At 29.0% G+C, this 27,245-nt stretch overlaps 1 protein-coding gene across 4 annotated transcripts in view; it reads right to left on the bottom strand.

Moving 5' to 3' along the window:
• Positions 1-27,245, bottom strand: part of LOC106692608 (homeobox protein OTX2-A) — a 269,018-nt gene that overhangs the window by 2,455 nt on the left and 239,318 nt on the right. For 3 of the 4 annotated variants that reach the window (XM_067053160.1, XM_014438657.2, XM_067053158.1), the window contains 3 exons: positions 19,792-19,934; positions 15,763-15,819; positions 4,667-4,821 (listed from right to left, as the gene is read on the bottom strand). In XM_067053160.1, the coding sequence (XP_066909261.1) occupies positions 4,667-4,821; positions 15,763-15,819; positions 19,792-19,921 (342 nt within the window). In that variant the 5' untranslated portion in view covers positions 19,922-19,934. The remainder of the gene's footprint in view (positions 1-4,666; positions 4,822-15,762; positions 15,820-19,791; positions 19,935-27,245) is intronic. The other variant, XM_067053159.1, reaches the window with a different exon arrangement.

Genomic DNA, 27,245 nt, shown 5'->3' with positions numbered 1-27,245 from the left:
TATATGACTGTAGAGGTTTTTTCTAAATGGAAGTGGAAACGACGAACCCTAGAGGAAGCTTTATTTTTATACCTTGGAATGGTCAGTGTTTCAAAAAAATTACCAAACTTATATATTGAAGATGAGCGATATAACCTATCTATACCCAAAATCCTTTTGAAAATCACTTCTATTTTTTCAGCGGTTAGTGATCTCATCTCCCAAATATAATAATCCGATTACGCCATAATACACTTCTAAATCCTGTTTGATGCACTAATTAGATATAAAAAATTTGTTTTAGATTATTTAAAAACCTACATGAAATTACGGTAATCAGTATGCAATATGATATTTATTTATTAAATAAATAAAAGCTAGCTCCTATAGGAAGTATGAAACGATTCGATTACTACGCACTATTTATTCCACTAACAAAAGCGGGAACTGATTCGGTATGCTTGGTCTCGACCTGAATTTTTGGGTTTATTATTCACGCGCATTTTAATTAAACGGCTGCCTTTAGTTAAGCGGGAAATGTTGCTCAATGATGGGCTTTGTCAACGTCAAAGTATTTTTTTTTGTTTTGACGGCTTTGAAGAACTCTGACGGCGCACTAACAGGCTAATTAAAACTCTGCCCAGGCGGATTCCATCGAAAAGATTCCAACAGATATAAACAAACGCCCCTTTACGCTCCAATCAGGAGATGAATGGTACCTGCACTCGTTAGGCTAATTGGAAGAGACCCCACTTGTTGTAATGAGGTCAATCGACCTGATAGCATCCCCTTATCTGTACTCCATTACTCATTCCCTAAGCCCCCTATTTTCTTGAAAAGGATTTACTTTTAAATCTTTCTAGAGCCCAGTGGCTTTGTTCCATTGTCTGTTCTCGAGGGGCGAAGCATGTTTTAGCTTTTGTTCTTAGGCCTATTGATTAAACGATCAGATACTCCATTAGATAACAGATATTAAGATCATAAAATATTGCATTGTTTATCATTAGTTTAATACATTACCTTAATTGGAGCTAGTAATTATGTAATTACAAGAGCGTATTTTAGAACCGACACGACTAAGGATTTCAAGGATTAATCATAAAGCTGAAAACTTGATTTTTAATGCATTCCAATTAGATCTATCAGCGGAAGAAACTACAAATACTTCAAAATCAAATAACGCTCAAATCCGTAAACCCTCTATGTTTAATCAGAAACTGACAATTACGCTCCAATTAACATCTCAAACAATAGAAGACTCGACCAACTAACCCCACGACCCCAAGAACTGTACAAAACAAACCCAAACCCAGTGCTACTTCCTAGAAAGTATTGAGGCTACCAGGAGGTACCTGGAGGCGGCAACACTGGAACTTCAAAAGGAAACAGGAAGGGACAGTGTATTAAAAAAAAATCTAGGGTGTAATATTATACAAATTAAATAGTTTATTTAAAGTGTACAATATTAGAGCCGAATAATAAATTATCCATATCGTAAAAAACAAAGTAAACCCTGTAATTTACCTTTGAACTCTAAAGAAGTATTAAAAGTCGCAATAGCATTGATTAAATTATATATTTTACAATTTTTAATGAATAAATAATTCTTAATGTACCTTTATGGTGTGAATAATTCACGAACAACGCACAATCCAACGTACAGGTTTAAATCTTGCTATTTTACAGGAATTTAAAACATATTTTTATATATTGAAGGGTACGAGAAAAAGGACTTTAAAAATATTTTTTTAATGGGCATAGTAACTAATGTGTTTCGGGAGAAAGCAAAAACAAAATTTAATATTAACACAACAAATTAGTACAGAACGGAAACCTTAGATTTACACGAGTCATCTATCAAATTGTTGCAGAAAGAATTTTTTTTCGCATCTGTACAAGACCAACTGTGAACCTTCCAGTAACAGCGAACTCGTAATTCTACCTGCATAGAAGTCCCAGACAGGACAGTGTTTACAGAACTTCCTAACCAGACAGGCCAACCAACACAAACCAGGATTGTATGTTCCTTGTTATTTCATGGCCCCTGAATTACACGGTGTTCGTATCTGTATAGCAGAAAGCCTATATAGAAACATCAGGCTAGGTGTCCTAAATAAATAACCAGTCTGGTAGTGGATGAAAGCAGGGCACAATGGTCGCTTCCTGTGTTTACCTGACCGTTATCGGCCTTTAGAAAAACTTAAAAAAAAAAACAATCTTTCTGCAATATAAATTCTAGTAAATCAGCACATTATCTATAAGCTTTAAAGTAACTGAGTTAAAATTTAAATAATATGGAATATAGAAAATATAATTTTATTTTTAAGAAGCGAAATAATTATTTTAAGATCTAGTATGAATTGGACTAAGAAATGGAAGTAAAAATTTAACATTTTTGACATAAAGTTTCTCAATATTTTACATCGTCAACTAATTTCTACCGGGAACAACTTTACCCAAAGAACATTGAAAGTTACACAGGTCGAAAAAAAAAAAATGAATTTTTGTAAGAAATAAAACCATTAAAAATAAACTAAATAAAACACAATTGAATTTAGTGAACATAATACAAAAGAATTTATAGATAAAATAAAGGCTAAAAAAGGGGAGTTCAGGTATTTTTATCCAACAGGATTTTGAAACGAACGGAGCTTGACGTAACGAAGTACGTACGAAGACTGGATTTTTCAAATTATTGTTCCTTAAAGTATAGTATTAGTGAATTAGAACGATCACAAATTTATATCTTGCAAAATTTGTTAATTAAGCATTGATTTATCGGTTATATAATTATATGAGCTGTTGAGCGCAAAAGATTTGTAAGCAAACTATATGTATTGAAATATATCAATCAAGTTTTTGAAAAGAAATAATTTTTTGCTCTCTTAAAACCCATCAATCCCAAGAAAATCAATATATTTAAAAGCATTCAAAGTAAATGCACTCAAGAAGTTAATTAAATATTTTTTTGATAAAAATTAATTTTCATGCTCCGAAATTTGCCTTTTTTCTTAACATTTTTCGTAAAATGACCTTTTTGAATAGCGTTCATTTGAGTACAAGCATTTTGAAAAATGTTTTACCACAATTTTTTTTCCCGACTTAATGATAAACATCTACTTTTTTGTTTCATTTATATTAGTTTTTTTAAATTTTATGTAATGATTCGATTATTTAATTCAGATACTCTCATCTTATAATATCATAACTACCTCGTGAAATCAAAGATAATTACAAAATAAAATTATTGTCTTTTTCAGTAATTAACCAATGATTTTATTCTCTCGTAATTGTAACAAAGGCGCACAATTAATTGTATGAATGCTTTAAAATAATTAAATAAAATAACGATGCTAATATAGATTTTTAATTCATTCATATATCTATATCAGCTTTTGCCGTCTCATGCATTATTATTTTTTTTACATAAAACCGGTCCATAAATCATTTCAATGAAAAGAGATAAAAATACATCCCCCCTTTAAGCAAAAAATAAATTTACAAATAATTGATTTTATATATAAAGGTAGACTTAAAGATTTGTTTACAGGGAGATTAGGAGTTTGACCGTAGAAATATGTTACGATAAGAAATCATTTTACTTAAGAGAACTTTGATCCCGATAACAGAATTCAATCAACACATAACAATGAATAATTTTTTATTTATATTTTTACATAAAATATAACTCAATAACTAGCCAAATCTTGAAAATTTTGATTTTTTTAAATTCTTTCTTTTAGCACAAAATATCTTCTAATAATTTAATTTAATTGAATTTCGATTATTTTTCAAAAAAATTAATAACAATGCATCAAATGTGAGGAGCGTTTAATATAATTTCATTCTTCTGTACTTTTAGTCTTAAAAATCAATTTAAACTATAGATCAACTATTTAAATTTTTTAATAAATCATTAAATTTTATTATTATAATTTCAAATAATGTTTGTAATTTTGACCATGAATTGTTAACAGATATTATTTTTCGGTCTATTACATTTTGAATTATTACCTTTTCTTAAATAAAACAAAAAAACCCAATGTGAATTAAAAAAAAATTCTTATGTGTCTTATCTGTTGATATAATTTATTTTATATGCAAATACTTATTGATTATTATATGATTATTGATTAATTTACTTATTGTTTTATTATATGATATTATATTGTTTAATTATTGTTCATTGAATTTTTTCTATGAATTTTGAAATTCAGTAAATACTAAACTGATAAATTAATAATTGTACTCATAAAATTAATGTAGTTCAAATGAATGAATCTGTTAGTACATTTACCTATAATTATTCATGTGAATAATAATATTAAATGTGAAAAATCTATAAATTAACCAGCTTATGAAATTTTTAAAATTGAATATTGTAATCCTTCGTTTAGCTAAAAACGATTTAAAAAAATTAGTTGTTATTTTACAATCCGATTATAGCTTAAACTAAACCGTACCTAATTTCAAAAGCAACACAATATTAGTTTTGTTTATTTCGTAATTACGAAACGTTTAACTGACCAATTAAATATTCCATTGTTTCAAAATAGCCTTTAAAAGGCTTAACTTTGACTCCGTTAAGTTCTATAGGATTATTACTAATCAGATTGGCCTCGGTTATGGAATTACTTCTTAATATTAGGTTTGTATAAAATATATGTAGTTAGGATTAGATCCTTACCTGAACCCTGGATTCTGGTAGGTTGATCTTGAGGGCGACTTCTTCTCTCATGAAGATGTCAGGGTACCTCGTCTTGGCGAAGAGGGCTTCCAGGACGTCCAGTTGGGCCCTTGTGAACGTCGTTCGCTCTCGTCTTTGCTTTCTTGGGTTCATACCTGGAAAGACACGCATGGTGTTAGAAGTGATGTCTACCTCAACGAGATGGGTAATGTACTGAAGGAGTTCTTATCTCTCGAGCCAATAATATAAATACACCAAAGGCCAAAGGGAACTCGACGAAAGAAAACTGTACAAATGTAAACAATGGGACAAACAACATGGTTAAAGAGCGATATAATATTCTTATTAGAGGTTTCTAGTTTTTTGTTTAAACTGGACAGCTATTAAAAAAAAAAAAAGAGTATAAAAATATGATTTGTTAATTGGAGTAATTGCATGTATAGATGAAGTAGGTTACATTATTTTTCATTATACAGTTTATGATCGCATAAACAATAATCGTGTTAATCACAACTGACGCTAACATAAAAATAATTCAGTTCGGGAGGCTTTTTTTATAATCAATACTCCTGAAATTGTTTATATTTATAATATATAATATATAATAAATGGAGAGTAATCAGTAATTTTAATGATATAGGAACTCATTCAACAATAGAATTAAATAGTTACTAACACAACGGCACATATAACCTGTTAAGAGACAAGTGTTGTAAGTCCGAAACCGATCACGAGAAGAAAACCTTTCAAAATTTTATTACAGAACTACATCAGATTACAACTTCCCATGTAATGTTTCCTTTAGAACTGACTAGTTTTATGTCCCCCCCTTTCGCCACTATTGCAAGTAAAAGATGATTGATTTTTGTATCGTTTAGTTACCTCAACTAAAAAAAATTGTTTTCATTGTTTCACGACTATAATTTTCAACCGGAGTAATGAAGAATAATTAAATTCCGAACTTAGCTCATATTCGAATGTGGTTGAGTAGGAAAAATATGTATATATAGCATTAACTATTATTCGCAATAATTAATTTAAAATACTGGTTTTTTATTTGTATTTTTTTTTTGTTAGAAATTTAAAAAGAAGTTAGACGAGGGATCTGTTGTATATCAGATAATGGTAGAAATTATATAGTCACAAATTCACTTATGGCAACTTGGTGAAAAGTTTGAAAACAATATTTATAGGATAGGCTCAAATAATCCTTTAACCTGCTGGCTTTTCGTTAAACATAATTAGTATTTAAAATATAAAGCTTCCCTACTTATAATGAGGAAGCAAATTTAAATAATACGAATTCGACATCGTCGGAGATCTTCTTGATTTCGAATTCCAACACTACCTTATTCACATACAATAGACTTGAAAAGAAAATTAACCCATTGTCCTAGCCAGCGCACTGAAAGAGATAAAGCAACCCTTAGACAAAGTAAGCGTCTGAGGAAAAAGGACAAAATGGATGTTGAGCGTAGGCCTTTTGTTTTTGAAGCAATGATTATCCGTTAAGGAATGATATATATTTATGGAGTTAAGGCTATAGGATGACAAGATGGCGGGCCGGTGTCCGGGTATTTATAGGAATTAGGGGAGGACCGGTCCTGGGCAACATGGCCGGTCCCCCTCCAGGATCTCTCCTCTCTGGCTACTGTCGGGAGCGCTCTAAAAATATCCGACAATGGCAGTCTTGATTGCCGGCTCGTGGGTGTTCGGCTTACTGTCCTATCAAGACCTGTGTCTAGTTTATTTATGCCGTATCTTATCTATTATATGTTATAGATCGGCTTGTCAAAGTAATGCAATCATGGCATGGCATTTTTCATGCAAGAGCAGTTTTATTTTATTATTGATATGTACTATTGGTTATATTTAATGATGTAATGAGACGGCGCGGATCTACGTGAGTAAATAAAACGAATGTTACAATATTTAAAATATTTATAGAAACTACTTGATGGAGATTTAAGACAACATAAAAAATACTCTGATACGGATAATTTTTCTAATTCAGACGGGATATTTTATTACTTGGGAAGATATTCGGAGGGAAACGTAGAAAAGTTACCGTACTAATCAACGCTGAAAAGTAATAAAGACAAAATACAGAATGACAAGACAAGTACAATCGATTGTTAAGGATTTTTTTTTTTAATGTCCGTCAAACCAGAACTTTCTACAACCATACACGAATGTAGCTAGTTACGTTAGTTATAAGGTTAGTTATTATGATACCAAACTAGAAAAATCTACAATAAATTACTACAAGTACCTACTCTATCGACCTTTGTACATGTTGCAATGCGCACACAGTTGCTAATCGCTTGCGTGATGTAAGACCACTGAATTAAGTTGGAGGTTTCTCTAAGCCAAGAGGCAACGCAATGATGAATAGGGTTGTTTGCAAGGGTCGCCATTACTAAGGTCCCCTCATGTCACTATCTCTAGACCGCTATTACTGTTTATTCCTATAATTTATTTTAAACGGTTGACCACAATTATCTCTTATTTGTATTTCTATCGTTCACAGATTAAAAAAATAAAAAAGATACTATATTCGAAAAAAAATTAACAAAACTATAAAAAAATCCATTGAGAACATATTTAAAATTCCAAAATTAAAAGACTACGGCACTTGAGTAATTATGAAGTGGGCATAGAAAATTATAAAAGTAAGTTCTGTCTTCATTAATCGACCGGTACAAGAAATCTTCCGAGAGAAAAATCCTTTAAATTATTATTTACCCGTGGAAAATGAAGTATGTATTCCCCTCCTCCGAGTATATTCCTTACAAGTGTAAGCTTTTGAGAAAAGGGCATAGGGAGAGACAGGGCGGACTGAGGAGCATTAATATGTAAATCTCGCTAAAAGAGGATTATAAGTTCCAGGCCCTTCCAGCAACACCCGCAGTACACCGAGCTCTTCCCTCCCTTCTGATTTAGACTCCAGACTTTCTTTTTTTTTTCTTTCTTTTTTATTTCAAAGAGGTTTAGAATCACTACTAACCACAGACAGCTTACGTTGTTTAATAGCTTGATTGACTGGCCCACAAGAACAAAGAAAGAAGACAGTGTAATAATAGTTATAATATAAAGAGGGCGTAAATTATAAACAGACCTATCAAAAACTAAATGTTTATAATTCTAAGGGACAAATTATAAGTAAACTTTGTTAATATTAAAGTTAAATAATTTACGTAGTCAAATAAATTTCAAAATAAAAACAGGATGTATTATTAAATTTTTAATATACCCGTGACTTTCTCATAGTATCAAAAACTAATTGTTTATAATTCCAAGGGACAAATTATACGTTAAAAATAAATAAGTAAACTTTGTTAATATTAAAGTTAAATAATTTACGTAGTCAAATAAAAACAGGATTTATTATTAGATTTTTATTGTACCGTGACTTTCTCAAAGCCTACCTTATCAACGTTACGTGACAAAGAGCCCTACGCTGAATGTATCTCGTTATGCAATGAAAAAAAAATCAATAATTTCTCAACCTTAACTTCTTCATTATATATTTTTAAAATTGAGTGAAACCTTTTAAGAATTGTATAACAGGATCGAATTCTATTAACGTTTCACGTAAGCTAACTCAGGTATATAATTATAAAAAATAATATAGTTTTTAAGATGGTTTAAGTAATTTTCAAGTACGGTCTACTTTGGATTAGTAATCATAGCTTTTTCAGAACATAGGTCCTGGCTATCGTTAAGACTACCACAAAAAAAGATTTATTTTCTTCTTTAGTAAACTATTAAATTATTTCATATTTTATAATTATCCAAGCTATTAATACAACTAATAATGGCGGACGGTTGATAATTAAAAAAAAACCAAAGTAATTACATGACATGTAAAAATAATTTAAAAATTCCATATCAGGCTAACAATCTGGGTAGTCTTCGGAGTTATAAAATTTATTTTATTTTTAATTAATGTACTCTGATTGGAACTTTAAATAATGGGGATGGAGTTACACCTCTGGTACTCCTCCCATTGCGACGTCTAAAATCATATAAATGACTTAATTTTAACTGATACCGTCGGCTAAGAAAGAATGATTAATGGTTTTATACTTCAGTTTTCTATTTTGATTGAATCTTATTCTCCAGTTGTCCTCCTAGGATTTTATAAGATGACCGGTTAATTTTATAGATGTTTAACCATTATCGGAATAAAAAAAATGTTTCAAAGCAGTAGAGTTCTTCCTTGACAGACTACGTCAAACGTCAAAACTGGCAGAGACCCTTCGCAAAAGTTCGAATCTCTTCTCCTTTGTGTAAAGGAAAAGAAGAAGAAAAAAAAAATAAGGCGTGAGTTTTTTCCTGTGGGGTCTCCTGTTTAAAGAGTTCCTTTCTGGGACGGTGACAATCCCCGGCGGGTTTTTACTGCGGCGACAGCGGAGGGACGCTGACAATGGGCGGGGGTAGCGATTGTTTTGGGGGGTGTTGTTGTTGAAGGATTAGCGAAGGCTGATGGGAACCGAGCCAGCTGCTCTCTCTGATTCATGAATTACCAATGATACATCTATCTCCTCCGCTGTAGTCACCGTCATATCGATCCGCTCTATTAATAAACGCCAGTTGGACACCCGTAGATATATATCCTGACAACGGTATAAAAGTTTATTGTAATCTAAATTTTGAACAACCTCTAGAGTGTCATCTCTTGTGACTAACATCACACCATTGTTTATCATGAAATATCGATGAATACACCAAAATAAATTTGAAGTGACACATATGTGTCATGTGCCGTGCGAAAAACCCATCACTGTGAAAAATGGTTCTTATTCAAAGTCGCGCTTATATAGTTTGGATCTAATCTTTTTAACATATGACGCGGTTGAGAAAGAAGTGCCAGGATCTCCGGAGTCCTACTTTTTCTCCATAAATGAGGCAAAATTGAAATTAGGGATAATCATTATTAAAAATTATACTAAAGGACCATTTAAGATATTCGCAAAAAATACACTAACATTATGCAGTTTAAAGCGTGAAATATTTGATTTGAAGAGATAATGTTCCTCCAGAAAATATTACGCTAATAGCACCTCATTCTAATTATGTATGTTTTCAGAAAAAAAATAGGCAATCAAAAGTTTTTTTGTAGATAATAAACTTTTCTAGACTCATCTTTCAACAACATAGTTAGCTTTCTCCGATGTCTGACAATTGTTACCAATCACACATACTGTATCCTTATAAAAATTGTGATATATGTGTTAAAAAAAAAACCTACAGTAATGAAGTGTCATCACTAAAAAGGATCGATGCAGCTACTGTTTGAACCTTATACTGACGATTTACGATAAGGAAGGAGCCGGCCGGAATGATCTGGGAACAGTAAAAAGTTTCAAGGAACGGTAGGAATGTCCGGAGATCAAAAGAAAAATTTCGCTAACGCCCATAAATAAGCAGTTGTGAGGCTATAATAAAAATGAATATATATAACAGTAAAAATAGCCCTACTATTAATAAATTGGACAGCTTGCTTTTATACTCCTCGGCCAACCGGTTTGCCCAGGTGGCAATATTAAAGAAGAGTGTGTAAATCATAAATAACTGACAGGAGAGGTCCTAAACACCAGAGAAGAAAACAAAACAAGAAAATTTGAAAAGGAGTGTTGGGAATTTCGGCGAGACGTCAGGATTTCCCTCCATCCCTTCATGACGATATTTAATAGGTGGCATTGAATCTTCATCATATAAACTGATAGCATATGCTGTCGTGACAGTCGTAGTACCAGGTTTTATGTGATAGTTGACAGGAACTGACAACATTGACAGAAAACTGACGCATCTCTTAAGATCAAACCTATGTTTCCCATTAGTTGTTTGCCTAAGTTGAAATTGTTATTTGTTGTACTTAATCAACAGTTTTTACTATAAATTGTAAGTAGAACTGAGTATCAGTTAGGTTTGGTTTTGAGCCAACTTAAATAAACAGTCATAATATCTTATTGTTGTAATGATATGAAATTGTTACAGTGAAAATGGACTGCTGAACTGTAGGTTGAAGTTTATGTCAAATATAAACTTAATAATTTAATTCAGGACAGATGAGTCATATGTTTAGTATCTAAAATTGTATTTATTATTAAATTTTGAATAAAAATAAATTAAGAGTAAAGAAACTGCAGATTATATAAATAGAACTTACATAATTTAAAAAAAATTGTTATTAAAATAATTTATTTATTATCATATCAATGGTTTTTTGAACTTTATTTATTTTTATTTATACTACACCCATACCTAATTTTATAAGTCGCCTTAAGAAAAAAAAAAAATAAAAAAGTTTTCCATAGTAACAAGAGGGCCCATTCTGATTTTGTTTCATTATATATTCTAGATTATAGGGCCAGTTAAGTTTTTATTTGTGGGTGGTATTCTCAGTGAGAGGAAGGCGTGACGGATGACAGATACTAAACCAATCCACCGGGCTACTCACTCAAGGACTGAATTTAATTATCTTTTATCTATCCTTAAAAGCTACTTTGAGAGGATTTAGATAGGGGCTAACTAAAATAGTAACTTGGAAATAGTCGAATAAACCAATAGAAAAACATTTTTAAAAAATTTCTAAAACTTTTCCACTACTCATTCGGTTTGTTTTTGAAATAAACAAATTGAAAAAAAAAATACCTCATTACACTCAGGTAACCCTTTCACATCATTTGGACCTTTTGTGATAAGACAGAGATCACCTCATAAACATTTAAATTATTGTGCACTTTAACACTAAAACCAAGAATTAATATCATAATGTTTATGTGGAATATTAAAATATGATCTAACACAATTAGAATCGGAGACAACTGAAGTGTTAGATAAAATATGGTACTTATAAGTGGCATCAAATATCTACAACACGGAATTCGAGCAGAATTAAAGAGGTAGGGAACCCCAGTAATTTTTGTCAAACAATGCATACCATCAGTCAACATTTTACAAGTTATACTACTACCCCATTAAAATTAATATTTAGCGCAGAAAAGTAAATAAATAAATAAATGTGTAGACTTGAGGACGGAGACAGTTACACAACGCGGAACGACGGAAGCACCTCGTAAATATATTTATAGCATGTTATATCATCGAAGCGATTGAAGTAGACAGCTTAAGCTTTTAGTCAGGATAATGAATGAATATCTATAATGGCATTATTTAAGTGATAGGAACAATTCAAGGCGTAGATGGGATGGCATATTTAAATTCTATAATGAAAATATCGATATCGAAAGTGCAATTGTATTAGTGTTTATCACAACATATGCGATAATCTTTCTTTTGATTTGGGGATCCTGATAGTTTATATTAAATTAAATTATTTAAAAAATACTAAGATATCATAAAATACTTATTACACCCTAATAGCTTAAGTATAAAAATAAATAACAGGAAAAAATGTTGGTATTTTGTAACGCCAATATTTTAAATTAGTAATTTTTTAAAAACTGATCATCCAAATGATAAAAAAGTTTTTATTTTTAATCAATTTTACTGAAAACTATGTCCGCATAGTTAATAACTTTCTTAAAAATGTTATAATATAGTATTTATACTTGATTTGCATTCGTTAAGATCTATTGCTTACATCAGAGGCATATTTTCATATGTGTAATTTTTTGAATGGTTTCTGTTAAAGCTGCTGGCAGTGAATTTATTTTCAACCTAATTTTGCAATATTCTTTTAAACGTTAATAAAATGACCCATAGTTAAATTATCCAGTAATATAAATTTAATAAATAGTAAACAAACAATCAACATTTCAAACAGCTGTAACTTTTTATACAATTATTTAAGTAATTCTTTAACTGTTTATATAAAATTCTGTCAAAGTCACATCCATAAAACCCGAGAAAAACAATTTAGTTTTGTTTTCTAAATAATTATTAAATAAACATGAATTCATATTTAATATCAAATATTATAATTACGCAATATTCCATAACTATAAAATTATTTCAAAAGATAATTAAAAAATTGTCGGCCTCTCATACTACAAGGAAAGAATACATAGTCCGCCATTTGAGAATATGAATAGACAGGGCTACACTTTATTATTATACAGAAAGCACAATTCTCGAATTTCCTCCAACCAAAAACAGCGACCGGAGGGAAAATGGATACAGTTGGAAGATGGTGGAGGAAAGTAGACAGAGTTATAAATTAACTTTTGTATCCTGGCCGTAGGGGGTGGCTCCCGTACGTAGGGGTGGGCCGAGCACAATGGAGGAATTAACGGGGGATAGAAATATAAGGGTGTCGTGCAGCTGCCTCCCTCAGCCCCATCTGATACATCTGCAACTAGCGATACTGTCGCGCTATTATCGCCTACTCTGTCTGTCTGTCTCTCATATATACTTCCTATAATTGTCAAACAATAATTATAAAATATCTTTACGATTTGGAGTAATACAATGATATAATTATTTTTTAAATGTCAAATTTTAAAAGATTTGGACATACTATAAGGTATTTCTGATTCCTTTTTAACTGATGCGAAGCGTTTTTACGTATTTTAGGAAATACAAAAATAATAAAATCCCTTTGAAATATACATTTTCAATTTTATGTATTTCATAATTGGCACAATAATATATCCCTTTATTCAATTATTCTTTATTTTTACAAAAAATAAGTTTGTTTTTTTCAAGTTAATTTGATCTAATTATATGAACTTCCTAGGAAGTTAAAATCTAGTCAAGTCGTCTCATTTGTTTTCCTTTTTTTAATTTTTTTTACTAAAATTCAGGACTGTACAAATATACTTAAATGTAATCAATATTAATTTGACATTAGAAGAGGCTAATCATAGTAAATATTCCTGATGAATTTTTTCCTCAAAACTTATCTAATTTTTTGCTAATAACCTTCACATTTCAAAATATAAACCTATTTATGATCGTCCAAATTAGATTGCAACACGAGTTCTCACCTTTTTTTGAATATTAATTTTATCAGAGACAGACAATTAAATGTAAACCATTGATGTATTTTAATTAACTCGAAGCAACATTCAAATCATAGTCGTTCTGAAGGTTTGAGATCTGTAAAAGTTGAAATATTGAAAACTTAAAAAAATAGATTAAACAAGTTTAAAATATCCCAGAAATAAATCTCTTCTAATGTCGGTAATTTGGCTCATACAATACCCAGATTACCGATATTAATATTAGATATGGTGAACCCAAACAAACAAATCTTACGGGTCGGCCATTTGTGTCTGTTCTAATGGATAGGACCGAGATTAGCACATTTGGTGTTTTTGAAAGCAAACAGTTTGAAAGGAGGTGAAACCCGAGAAGGGGGCGCCAGAAGATAAAGCTGATTGGCCGTGTCACCCGAAGACCCCCGGCTTCTACAGAAATCGGCTGCTTCCATCTTGGTCTTGTCCCTCTTTCGCCTAAAGGACTCTTTGTCAGGATACAGTCGGTATCTCCTTGCATCTTCTAACAGTGTTGAGCATCTCTTTTCATATGTCATCCAAGTCCTTCACACAAACAACAGTGGGTAGTGGGATTTTTTTTGTGTCCTTTACTGGCGTGAAATCAGAGCCGGAATAGAAAATGATAAACAGGTTAGGTGTATACCGGTGTTAGTAAGCCAATCCATGTCATATTCCATAATACCTGAGTACGCTACCATCGTCAAGCGCTTCTTTCTTTTTATCCTACATAATTTAATTCTATTCAACAATTTCAAGTAAAGCAAAAAATATAAAATAAACATAGAAATTAAATTTAACATCCTAGCCATTAATCCTAAAATTTTCGATTGTTGTAAGCTATTCATCAGGAAAAATTTGTGAAAAGTATATTTTATTTGGATAACTCCAGTTTTAGGGCTAATTCAGCTACCCCAAAACATTCGAATCGTCTTAATGGGATCATTACTAGCTAAGATACGGAATGGAAAATAGTACCCGTGTTTTAGCAGTATTTTTTACAGTTTTGAGTCCCATGGTAAATAAAACAGTTTTTAAAATTATTGGAAGCTATACATTCAAATGGCATTGAAATGATTATTAAATTGTTTGAAAAGCTAATATAAATGGAGTAGAAATAGCAATAATTCTAAACACCTCAGATAATTTAAAAAACAAATTATCTTAGTTTTGTTAAAATTAAATTTATATTTTTTACTATAAATGTATAGTCCATAATATGGATGGTACACACCCCTTCTAGCTCTCAATTAGTAACACTTTTTTGAGTAATTATTATTATTATTTTTCAGAAACAATAGTAAATATATGTGAATATATTTATAATATTGTATGAACTATTTCAAGCATTTTTAAATACCTGATGTTTAGTTGCCGAAGTGCACACAGTGTATATTTGAAGAATTTTGTGGCCAGGGCAAACTATTGGAGCGAAACAACCCCAACGGCATAGCCTAGAGCTGAGGGCGGTACGTGGGAACAGTAATTGGAGGGAACACGGACTGCCACTTAGGAGGCGAGTGTCAATATTATCACATTATGGATAGCCCAACTGGGGGCTTCGGCAAACACACTTGTTGGTGTTTGTCTAATTGCGCATCTTCCATCACCGACCGCCTGTACGTCGTTATTTTTGTCAACACCCTGGATAGCTTTCTGTTTATTTGTACGTCTATTTGCGGCCCTGCGCCGAAATTTGCATGTCTGACACTAGGGGTCGATTTCGGTTCGGTCATGACAAATTCATAACGCGATAGTTTTTATTTTAATTTATTAGTCTCATAATTAAAACAAACACTAATAATGATTATTCTCCAACACTATTAATCTGAATACTGAACGAAATCCACGAGCTTATATACAGTGTTTAGATTCTCGATTAAATAAATCTGATTTTGCAACAATGAAAAAATGCTCTAAAAAAAAAAAAAAAATGAAAAAAGAGCAATACTAACTAAAAGAACAACCAAATTATTCATATTAAATTTGTCGTTTTTTAAAAGGCAATCTACAGCGAATTTGTAGTTTGACTCTATAATCCTGGTAGTTAGATGGCAGTTGTTGGTATAGTGGTTTTATCACCCTTATTTTGATACCTTTATCTTCCCACAGCAAAACTTAGATACCTACCATTCTTACGCCGATTGTTATTAGAAGCGTTTCCCATGGTTGAATAAATCATCCAATCTGTATTGACATAAAAACAAAAAATAAATAAATAAAAATGGTAACAACAATTTTGATAAATATAACAAAAAAATCATTAAAAACACCGAAATCTGCATTCAAATTTATTTCTCGCCATAATCTGCTTATTTGTCAGCACGTAAATATCTAATATGTAAATAATATATCCTGTATTTCTTTTGGGGCAAGAGATTATTACGTGGAAAACTCGATCCTTATATTTTACAAAAACAGAAATCTGGTAATTTAATTTATATATGATCAGTAATCGAGCCTCAGAATTAGTTATTACAGGGCCTCGAAATTCACTTATTTTATCAACTACAGTTGAATTTTTATTACTTAAAATCCAATCAATAATTCATTAAAAAAAGAGTGATTTTATTATCATAAATCGGGTCAATTTATAAAATAATCAAATATACTTTTTTTTATTGTAAATAATCTAGAAAATATATATTCCAAATAATCCTTTTATAATCAATACAGGCTGATTTTAATTTTTTTTTTTGTCCACCAACGTTTTAGTAAAATTGTATCTTTAATAAATATATACACTGTACACTGTATTCCCATTCATAAAGAACTATTAACGACACTGGTACACCTCAAACGTTAAATGACCCCATGACAGCTGGAAGGTTGTTTGGTATAGAAACGTCACAAGCCCCCGAAACAGTTTGACAGTTGTTAGGAAACACAAACAGATATGATATTTAGCCCTGAGGCATGAGTCTACTAACACATGCCAATAGCCTGAGGGCAGTTATGAATCTATACTCATGGGATCCCATAATCGGTTAACCCCGTTTCATCCCTCATCTAATTTCAGGGCGCATACTACGCATACTATCTACTACTACTCAGTCAGAAAGGGCTTCTTAACTGTAAGTAATTTTGACTTCGCAAAATAGTTTATATCATATCAATTGTTTTAACATAAGATTAAATACTGGAAGAATCATTTTTCCTTAGGTCGGAAATGCAATCGACGGAACGCTTTCCTTTGAATCAGAGTCCATTCATTTTCCTAAATAAAGAAAAAAGGGACATAAAAATCCAGCAATTGATTCAAATAGGCAAGCAAGCACATAGGGAAAAGATGGAAAATCTTATAAGACTTACTGAGACTGAAAAAAATTAATTATCACTCACTCAAAATCTGTAAGTTAGTTTATATATCATAAACCAGTCATTCTTATTACATTCTTATTAGTAAAAAAAAAGTAAAATAAATTTAAGAATTAAAAATATAATACAAAGTTTGCTATTTATGAAAAGAATATATGAGGTATTTGGCCGTAAACTATTTATTTTAAATTGAAGGGTTAATTATTATTATCTGATTGGTTAGGGCTAATTTAATCATGTTTTGAAAGAATGTTTATATTTTAAAAAGAATTATGTTAGTATTAAGTTATAGTAAGTGACTTAATTTAAGGTAACACTTTTAATTAACGAACAATTTCATATAACGAAACGTTTTTTTCACTTAATATGTTTTATGACCGGTTGCCTCGAATCTCATAATTATATCATGATTTTTAAAATGTTAATATGACAAAATATTTTGAAACAAAATAAATAAATAAAAACAATTTAATTTTGTAGATCCGATATCAGATATGCATCATACATTTTTAAATTACTCTTAATTTCTCTACACTTAACTATTTCCACCAAAATTACTGGATTTAGTTTTAAGTCAATTAAAAAAAAAAAACCTTATACACAACAAGACGTATTAAGAAAAATAACGTTAACTTAAGTTCGGAAATAGTACGGCAATTTCAACAAAGTAGTTTAACAGATTTCTTCAGAACCGGACGTAGTTCAAGGAACTAAGTAATTTAATTACGACCTAGCAACAAAGCTCTCCCAAAAGAAAAAATGACACAACATCATGACACTACTTTGGTTGAAATAAAAGATTCTAGGCTATAATAATTATATGTTTTACTGAGATAATCATAAAAAAACAAAATCCGTTAGTACAAATGCAATACAAGTGTAAAATTTATCAAGCAATTCTTTGACATTAGCAGCAAGGTTCCTTCTTAATTAAAATTATTACTTTGGATAACAGATATTTTTGTTCTAGAAGTAAAAAAAACAAACTAGATTTTAATACGTTTATTATCTTTATATACATGAATTTAAATAATTAGTTAAAGAAACATTGACAAATATAAACGAATATATTAATTTATAAAAAGCAATTCAATTATATCAACTTTAAATATTTATTTTATTACTTTTATTTGTTAGAACTTTAACAACAAACAAAAACATTTTCGAGCTTTAGATTCGTACAGAATTTTTTTATTAAGACAATTCAATTTTTATTACTTAATCGTTACCACATTTAAAATTGTATCTATTTTAAGAATAAGTTAGTATGGGTCCCCAAATAGATTAAATGTGCTAAAAAAATATTTATTTGCTGATTAACCTGTAAATTGCAGAGAAACGAATTTAATTATATTTCAACAAAAAATTAAATTGAAAAAAATGAAATTAAATGAAATGTGTTTTAATTATATTTACAAAGTATAGAATTTAGAATTATATACTGTTTCTACAAATTAATGATTCTATTCTTGTAAGGAATTGAGTTTTGTTTAGATCGGTCGAAATAGTTTCTACAGAAGTAATGACTTTTTACACTGAAAGATTTGCATGGAGATATGTTTTTTCTTTTATTTAAAACATAAATTAAATACATACAGAAGAAATTAATTAATCTTTCAATTACTATACTATTACAAATACCGCTCGGTCACTCATAAGTTATAATAAAGTACCGTTCAACTAAGTAAAATTTATTGGGTTTATAATTAATAAACTAGTAATTAGAATTAATAAAAGAAAATTTAAATTAAAATGTTCGTATGAACAAATATTTTAATATTTCGCAAATCTAGTATCTAAAATATTAAAATGTAAGTTTATATACTCACAATATCTTATAATTTCACCTCACAAAAAAACAATACTAAAAAATACTAACCTCAACGGTAACGGAAAACGAAATAGACTACAAGAAGTCAAAGAAGCTACTGACAGAAAAAGTACGACAGCGAACTCTGTAAACCTTGTTTTGAGGTTCCGGAAGAAAACAAAACTCATTTACCGATCAAATTTTCTCTTCGTGGTTGTATAAAGGGATTACTATAATTGATGAGATTATAGGTTTAGCATTGACTCGCAGGCTCAGCGATTAAATTGTATTTAGCACAATCTCTGATATAATTTTTTTTAACTTTATAAGCTAAAGAAAGTAAGAGCATACGTGATAATTTTTCAGATCATTCCTCCTTCATAAAAATTATAATAATAAATATATATATATTTGGAGCTCATAAAAGCTCTTTTTAAATATCTGTTTAAAATTAATTTAAAGAAAATGAAATTGAAGAATTGGTTCCTCATGTTTTAAGAACTTTTTATTTTTTTATTTTTTTTTATTTTTATTACAAACTAATATGAAATTAAAAAAGATCATATAATTTATTTTATTTAATATAAACGATTAGTAAATCTTATATTTTTAAAAATAATATGACTTAAATATTTTAAACTTGTATACATTTTTAATCGGATCATTACTATTTAATAAATTAAAATCCAACTGTAATAATTTTATGTTAACTAAAATCAAGAGATTACCACAAATCCTCCACCTAAAATGATAAAACTATAATTAAGGAATCAAAGCTACTTAAATAAGACATGAATAACATATATTTGTTACTTAAAAATCAACTTTACTACAGAAAAAAAATTATCGTTGTGAAACGGGAATCAGTGTACAAAGGTACAAATTTTTAAAGTAGATTTTACTACAAATTAAAATTATATAGATTACAACTAAAATGGTAATTGATAAGACACTTCTTAAAACTATTTTATATTGAAAGTTTTATTTATTAAAAAATATAATATATAAATAAAAAAATAATATGTATTTACCTTGAGGGTAGGGTATGGGTGAGTCGAGGTGATGGGCGATACCGAAGGGTGCTGGTAGGGTTGGGACAGGGCCATGATACTGGTGGTGCATTGGCTGCATACCTGTCCCTTTGAGATAACTACTAGCCATCCCCCCACCCAATCTGAAATATAATAAAACATATTTTTTTTTAATATTATGACAAAAATAATATTTAAGAATTATAAAAATCAAATAAATTAAGTAATAAATAATAAACATAAATAGTATAAGAAAGGTAAGTATAAGTAAACAGAGGTAAAATTTTCTACAATTATCTTTTGGTCGTGAGCAAGTAAACTTGTAAAACATATGAATCAACATTCCAAGTAAACTTGTAAAACATATAAATCAATTTTTTCAAATCTGTTAAATTTTTGAAAAAATATTTATCAGTAATTTTACTTGTTTGTAAATATTATTTCAGATATTTATAGTCTAAAAAAACATCTTCATTAGAGAATTTGATTACAATTTCGGGCTTCGCCGTCCATTTTTCAAAAAATTTAACAGATTATGGAATTCATACTTTGATTCATCTCATTATTCTGACCTAAATTAAATAACTGGGATATATACTCTTATAATTAAAAGAACTGTTACAATATAATTCCATAATTAAATTACATCATAATTTTCTAAATAACTGAAGGAATGAATAAAACTTTATTATTCATGAAGTTTGATAGGCTATAAATATTTTTTAAAAAATGTTAACCGAATCAAAAGGAAGGATTACGCCGTTGATAAAATGTGTATAATAATAATTAGTATTCTTTAAGTAGGTTTTTTTTACAAACTGATAAAATCTTGGTTTAGTTTTAATTTATCTCATTGATTATTAACGTTCTTAATAAATGTTTTATAAACTCAAACATATGAGGTTACAAAGAAAAGCAAATTGATGTTATATTGCAACAAGTATCGTAGTAAACAACTAATCAGCATAGAAAGTCATATATTTAACGATTTATAATTGTAGATATCGTCCCTTTTAATAAATTAATTGGCATTTGAAACTTACAATGAAATAATTAATTTCATAACAAGTAAAATTGTTAAAAAGACAATTACACAAGTACACAATTAATATCTTATTAATTTATTGATTAATAAATTATTAATTTATATATTAATAATATCACAATTGATATTTATTAATTAATATTATTATTACTCATATTTTGATTTTTTTTTAAATTATCTCATGATAAAATGACATTCGATTTTGGTAATATCAATCATATTTAGTACATAATATAAACGGAATGAAATTTAATGAAACAGTATCTGTCGCTTTCCCAAGGAAAATATAAGAATGGAGTGGAGGGAATCAATTATAACATATTTGTACAATAAACCCTGTCAGAACATCTGAGGTGGTCCTATACATTGATTAGACAATCGGCTGTTTACTCTCGAACAAATTTGAAAAAAAAAAAATCAATGTCACCATTGGTTGGGCGGGTTCTTTAGCCCCAGGGGGTACCTCTCTGCGTCTTAAGGCCATCTTTGTCTAGGAGGTTTCCTAAGGGAATGCAAAAACCGTAGCGTGCTCTTTGTGGCCTCCAGGCCTTGCCCTGTATCAATAGATCCTCCAACCGAGATTAGGGATTCGTGGGAGTGGGGGATGTATTTAAATAAAAGGTACACAATACTGGCAGATGGGAGCCCCTGCAATTACACGCTAGGCTGCCTCCCAACGCGGCCTTGCACCGGTGTGCACCTAACAGGATTAGCGGGAGTCCCAATTTCTTTCTTTCATATCGGTGGAATACTTTCTGTATTCGAAGGCAGGGTGAATACTCCATGTCAGTGTCATCGATGACAAAACCCATATCAACCGATAGAAGTTTAATAGGCGCGGAGAAACAAGAGAGAAATCCGGATGGCAGAAAATAAGCAGCAGACAAGTTTATCTTCGATTATGCATCAGGTGTTTAAGGTAATTGATAATTTATTAACCAAGAGAAATACAATTCACGGTATCACTTAAAGCTTTTCTTTAGCTATAACTTTTCAAGAATTAAAAACATCCCGCATATGGAACCTATAGCTGTCCAAAATTCCTTAGATAATATTTTAGTTAAAAGTACATCTTAGGTTCAGATAATAATATATACTTAATAGAATTTTTTCCAAAAATATGCAATAAAATTTCAAATAGTATGGAAAAGAAGCGATTAAAATAGTGATTATAAATCATTCGACATAATGTTAATGTATCGTTAATAAGGTGGATTTCAAGGAAAATAGATAATAATTTTCGTCTGGAAAATAATCTTTATTATGTACATTGTATATTTGTTTGATTTTAGAGAGATTATAATCGTGTTATATAATCTTGAATTCTATTGCTGTTTTTATGAATGTTTTATTTTAATAAATGTGTGAATATTACATTGTTTTTTGTTTTTTTTAGTAAGACTTGAGGTAAATGAAGGGTTCGTTAATTGCAATATTGTTGCATTTTATACGTAATATATTATAATAAGTTTTAGTGAAAGTAAAAATATTTTAAGAAAAGGCATTGTAGAAAAACCATCTAAACGACCCTTATCACCAATTAGGGAATTTACACCTAGTTAAGTTTATTTATGCTATAATCAGCAGGAAAACAAAATTCCAGATTTATGCATGTGCCAAAAATGTATCAAACTATTATAATGACAAGCTACACATTTGTAACACTTAACTAACGACTGCATTTCGATGTCATTTTCTGTTCAGATTCTTCAGAGATTGTAATAAATTAATTAGGGAGAGGAGAGTTTATATTAATAAATAATAATAATAAAATAATTTTAAAGTCTCTTCTTTAGATTGTCATACTGGTTAATCTATTTAATATTCTCCATGGAGGAATATTATCTTCATTCTGATATTTCGTTTACTACATGCAGGGAAATTATCTTGACAAGTTTTAATTTGTCAGTATGGATATGTATCCAGACGGTAGTAAGGTAGTTAAGGACAATTTTACAAGCGAAACTAAAAGGAACATGGAGAATTATATATAGTAAGGATTTGGCACAAAAAGAAATTTGGAATTTTACGGACACGAATAAATTATTTGGAAAGTTTTCCTGGTACCTAAATGTTGAAAAAGTCTGCATCGAACGCAGTTTTATCGTTTCAGTGGCTTGTTTAAATGTTGGCCAGTGGATCATCATGGCAAAATATAACAACATACCTTTGGAAATAATTTTAGAGATTTTTGTAACATACATAACAATATTCGATTTAACTGGGGATGTTCAAGATGTACAGCCACCTGTCTCTTAACAATAAAAACCAATTCTACTATATACAAAAAGAGGGAAAGATGAAAAGAAAACCTCTTTCAAAACCACGAGTGAAAAATCACAAGAAAAAAGGTGAAAAAGTCCATCAGGCGTAAAACTGGAAGGCAGAAAAGTTGACGTAGCTCCTACGCCAGATGATTGCTATCTCTTAGCCGCAGAGCACAATGGAGGAGCTCTTAGTACCACTGGAGGGTACTTGAAAAGTGGCGGTACCTTTCAAGCCGCCGTGCGAACACAACACCCGCACACAATACGGCCCATTAGGGGTAGAGAATTGTTGGCTCCCTCGGTCGGTACCTAAGGAATGAGTGCCCGTAACCACTATAATGGTTAGGTCACAATGTATCTGTATTCTCTTATGTATTTCACACATATCAGTTTGGTTGTTAGAGAGGTCATTAAAGAGAAATAAATGTTACTTAATACTATCCTCAGGAACGATCTGCAATTATTAATAATTATTTTCCAATAATAAAAATATAGGTATTGCTTAACATTTCCGTAATGCAGGACTTCATATTATAATTTTCAACATTTATGCACCAGTCATTAAAAAAAATATTTACAACAAAAAAACGTTAAAACTTCATAAATATAATACAATCCTGAATTTAATGTCTTGTATTATGAGATTATAGAAGTAATTAATTATGGAACTATATGCTGAGTAGAGAATGTTAGGCAACATCCTCATTTTTTTTTTTTATGTCATCTGTTTTAGTAGAATAATTGTTAATCCTTGTAGATTGTACCTAAGGAAGTTTCGTTAGGATGGAGCGTTGTGGAAACAATAATAAAATTGTAATGAAGTACTATCAGTATATCTTAATATGATTCACAAACCTTAGTTACAATTACAAACCTAAGTTTGTATCCAATCAACTAATAAACCATGTAACCATTAGACATCGAATATTATAGTCAAAAATCTTAATGTATGTATCATATTAAACCAGCATAGTTTAATTACGTTAATATTATTCAATCTAAATTATTTTTTTTCCATAATATGATAAATAATAACGTAATAATAATTGTCATGTCAAGAAAAAAAAAAAAAGAAAATATATGCAATACATTTTAAGAATTTTATTAGACATTCTAAGCAGTGTTTTCGTTAACTATTTTCATCCAAATTTTTTTCTCGAAAAATATATTTTGTTTAAAAAAATAATATTAAAAATCAAATCAAATATACTGTTGTTTTTTTTCAAATGAACTAAAAGCAAAATAATATGACTTATGTGTATATCATAAGAAAATATATCAAATTTGTAGAACACTAAAGGAGAAACTAAAAAAAAAAAATTATATTCTACAAGCTAAAAACTTTACTAAAACTATAAAATCATAAGTTTTATAAATTAATTATAAACCTATTATAAAATTAATATAAAATGTATATTACAATAATTTGCTTACAGTATAAAGTGAAATACAGATCAAAAGAAATTTATATAAATTATAATAACCTTAAAAAATATGATTTTATACGGAAATATTTTTTTTTAGTCCAATTATTTTAAATGTAAAGAATTATTTTATCTTAGTAAATATGTTTGGAGTTAATTTTTAAATTTAAATAGTTTGTATTCCTTTTTAATTTATTTTCTTTTAATGAACCACTGTAAAAAATTTTATGATCTTTATTAATTAATTTATGTAAAGTAATAACTAATCCATTTAAGTAATAGCATATATTTAAATAATTAATAAAAACTACGTTATATTATGTGTTTCAGATAATATTCTTAAAATGTACAAAAAAGTTCTTTAAGTACACAGATTCTAATTTTGTTATTTAAAAAATAAAAAAATAAATAGTTTTAAATAAAATATTTATTTATATACAAATAATGTATTTGTACTAAAATTATTAAGTAAAAAAATTGTTTATTTAGGTCATTTATTACTTCTTGGCTAAAACATAACAGCAGATAATCAAATTGTTTTTTATGTCAACTTCATGTACACAGAAGCAACTGATGTTAATACTTTAATTACTGATAAATTATAATCTCTCAATAGATTGTTTTATTTATGATTACTAATGATGCACATACAGATTTGTTTTTGTTGCTATCATAAATAATTTTATTACATTAAAACGACATCAAGTTAAAGATGAATATATACTTGGCTAATAATGAAGCTAAATGTACTATCAATTTGATGTTATTCTTAATTACACATTATATACTATTTTATAACTAAATAATTCTAATTACCTTTATCAAAGATGGATAGTTAAATTAAATTAAATTTGCTGTATTTTGTTTTGGTCCGATACATGAAAATTATTCAGCACTAGAGTTGCACTATATGCATTTTGCAAATATATAAAAATAAATATTCAAATTTTTTTTTTTTATGTATTATTCAATAATTCATTAATTTATAACACTGATCAATAGATATAAGTTATAATACGAATTTAGCCTTTCTTTCATCAATTATGAAACATTTACATATGAATATATATGAAATATTTACACCATATTAATCAGAAAATAATGAAGCACAAAATTACTGAACAAACCACTTTGTTTTTTTCCCTTATAAAACTAGCTTGGCACACTAGACCAGAGACTTGACAATAGAACAGTGCAAGTTCCATTCAATGACTTGATTGGTAAGTGGACCAACAACTTTACTAAGTCATAAGTTGTACAATCGAGAAAATATCATGTGATTTACATAACCAGTCTTATTTTAATGTATTATTATTTTTTTTAACCTTAGCTTCATGGAACCAAAGGAGTTCACATATTTTATGCTGATGAGTTTTGATAATTCATTTACTGAACGCTTTTGTGATGATCAAGTTATCTTTCCCTATGTTTACATCGGGACGATAGCATTATTTATAGAATTAGTTAAAACATAATTCATATTTATATACTATAATAATTCTAACGAACCATCTAGGCATTGATATGATACATCATAAGAAGGGTTATGCAAAAACAATGAAGAATCCCTAATATTAAGTTTTTTTTTTAATTAGAAATAAATAAGCAAAAAGTTCATTTGCGAAGTAATTGCTTCATAGTTTGAAAATTAATGAAAATCCGATAAACTCATTTTTCTATTTTTAAGCAATAAGTATTGCCCTCTTAGAACATGTGCTCTATGGGGGTATTTTCAAAATGAGAAATAAACATAAGGTTTATAAGATATAAAAATTTCATCAGAAATTTTATTTTCTATATAAAAAAAAGCTTTTATAATTTAATCAAATTTACTAAATCAGAATAAATTTTATATGTATATATATATATATAGTTGACCGTAAAGATTTAAATATAAGAAGATGGTCAGGGTTGCGGTCAAAAAAAGAACAAATAGTTTAAAACTTGCAGGGCTTCATCTGAGCTGTTCAAAGGGAACGGTTGAGAATAAATAATAGAATAGTTAATAATAATAATAATAATAATAGAATAAATTTATCACAGTTTAAATAATTTTTGTCAGAATTAAACATTAAAACAAATAAATAGAATTGTATCCTAAAGCAAAATTATGTTTAAAACATTTACCATTATACTGACATTAAAAATTATCCAAAAACAATATTCAGAAAAATCGCTTGATTGTAATAATCAAAATATAAACTATAATTATTTAAATTAATAATTAATAAATATCGAACTTAAAAGGTTCATAAAATTTTCATCCATCTTAATAATGAGGTTATTCTTAATTCAACTTACTGGAAACATAAATGAAAACTTTCCAATTACGTATATTAATAAATTAAATTTTTAAACAATTTAATATCTTTGGTTTTAATTCTTCTAAATATACTTATTCTGAAACTAATTGTAGAAATATGAAACATGATAATGCACTGTAAAATTATAATTTGGATTGTATTTCTCTTACATTAATATAAAATAACAACATGTCATTATTGATAAAAATTTAGCATCCCATAATAAAAAAAAAATGTATTTATTAATTTACGAAATTTAGTTTATTTAATAAACATGATCCAATGAATTTTATTCATTATAACAAAACAATTTAAGTTTATAATACAATGAATTTTAAATTTCTGAAATTTTTTAAATTATGTTTTCTTAATTTATTGTTTTCTCTTTAAATTAACAAATTTGACACAATACTGT

The sequence above is a fragment of the Halyomorpha halys genome, unplaced genomic scaffold (assembly GCF_000696795.3).
Source record: "Halyomorpha halys isolate HHAL.00 unplaced genomic scaffold, Hhal_1.1 Scaffold64.1, whole genome shotgun sequence".
Lineage (NCBI taxonomy): Eukaryota > Metazoa > Arthropoda > Insecta > Hemiptera > Pentatomidae > Halyomorpha > Halyomorpha halys.
The sequence above is the reverse complement of the archived record's forward strand: the minus strand, read 5'-3'. Positions and strand labels throughout refer to the sequence as shown.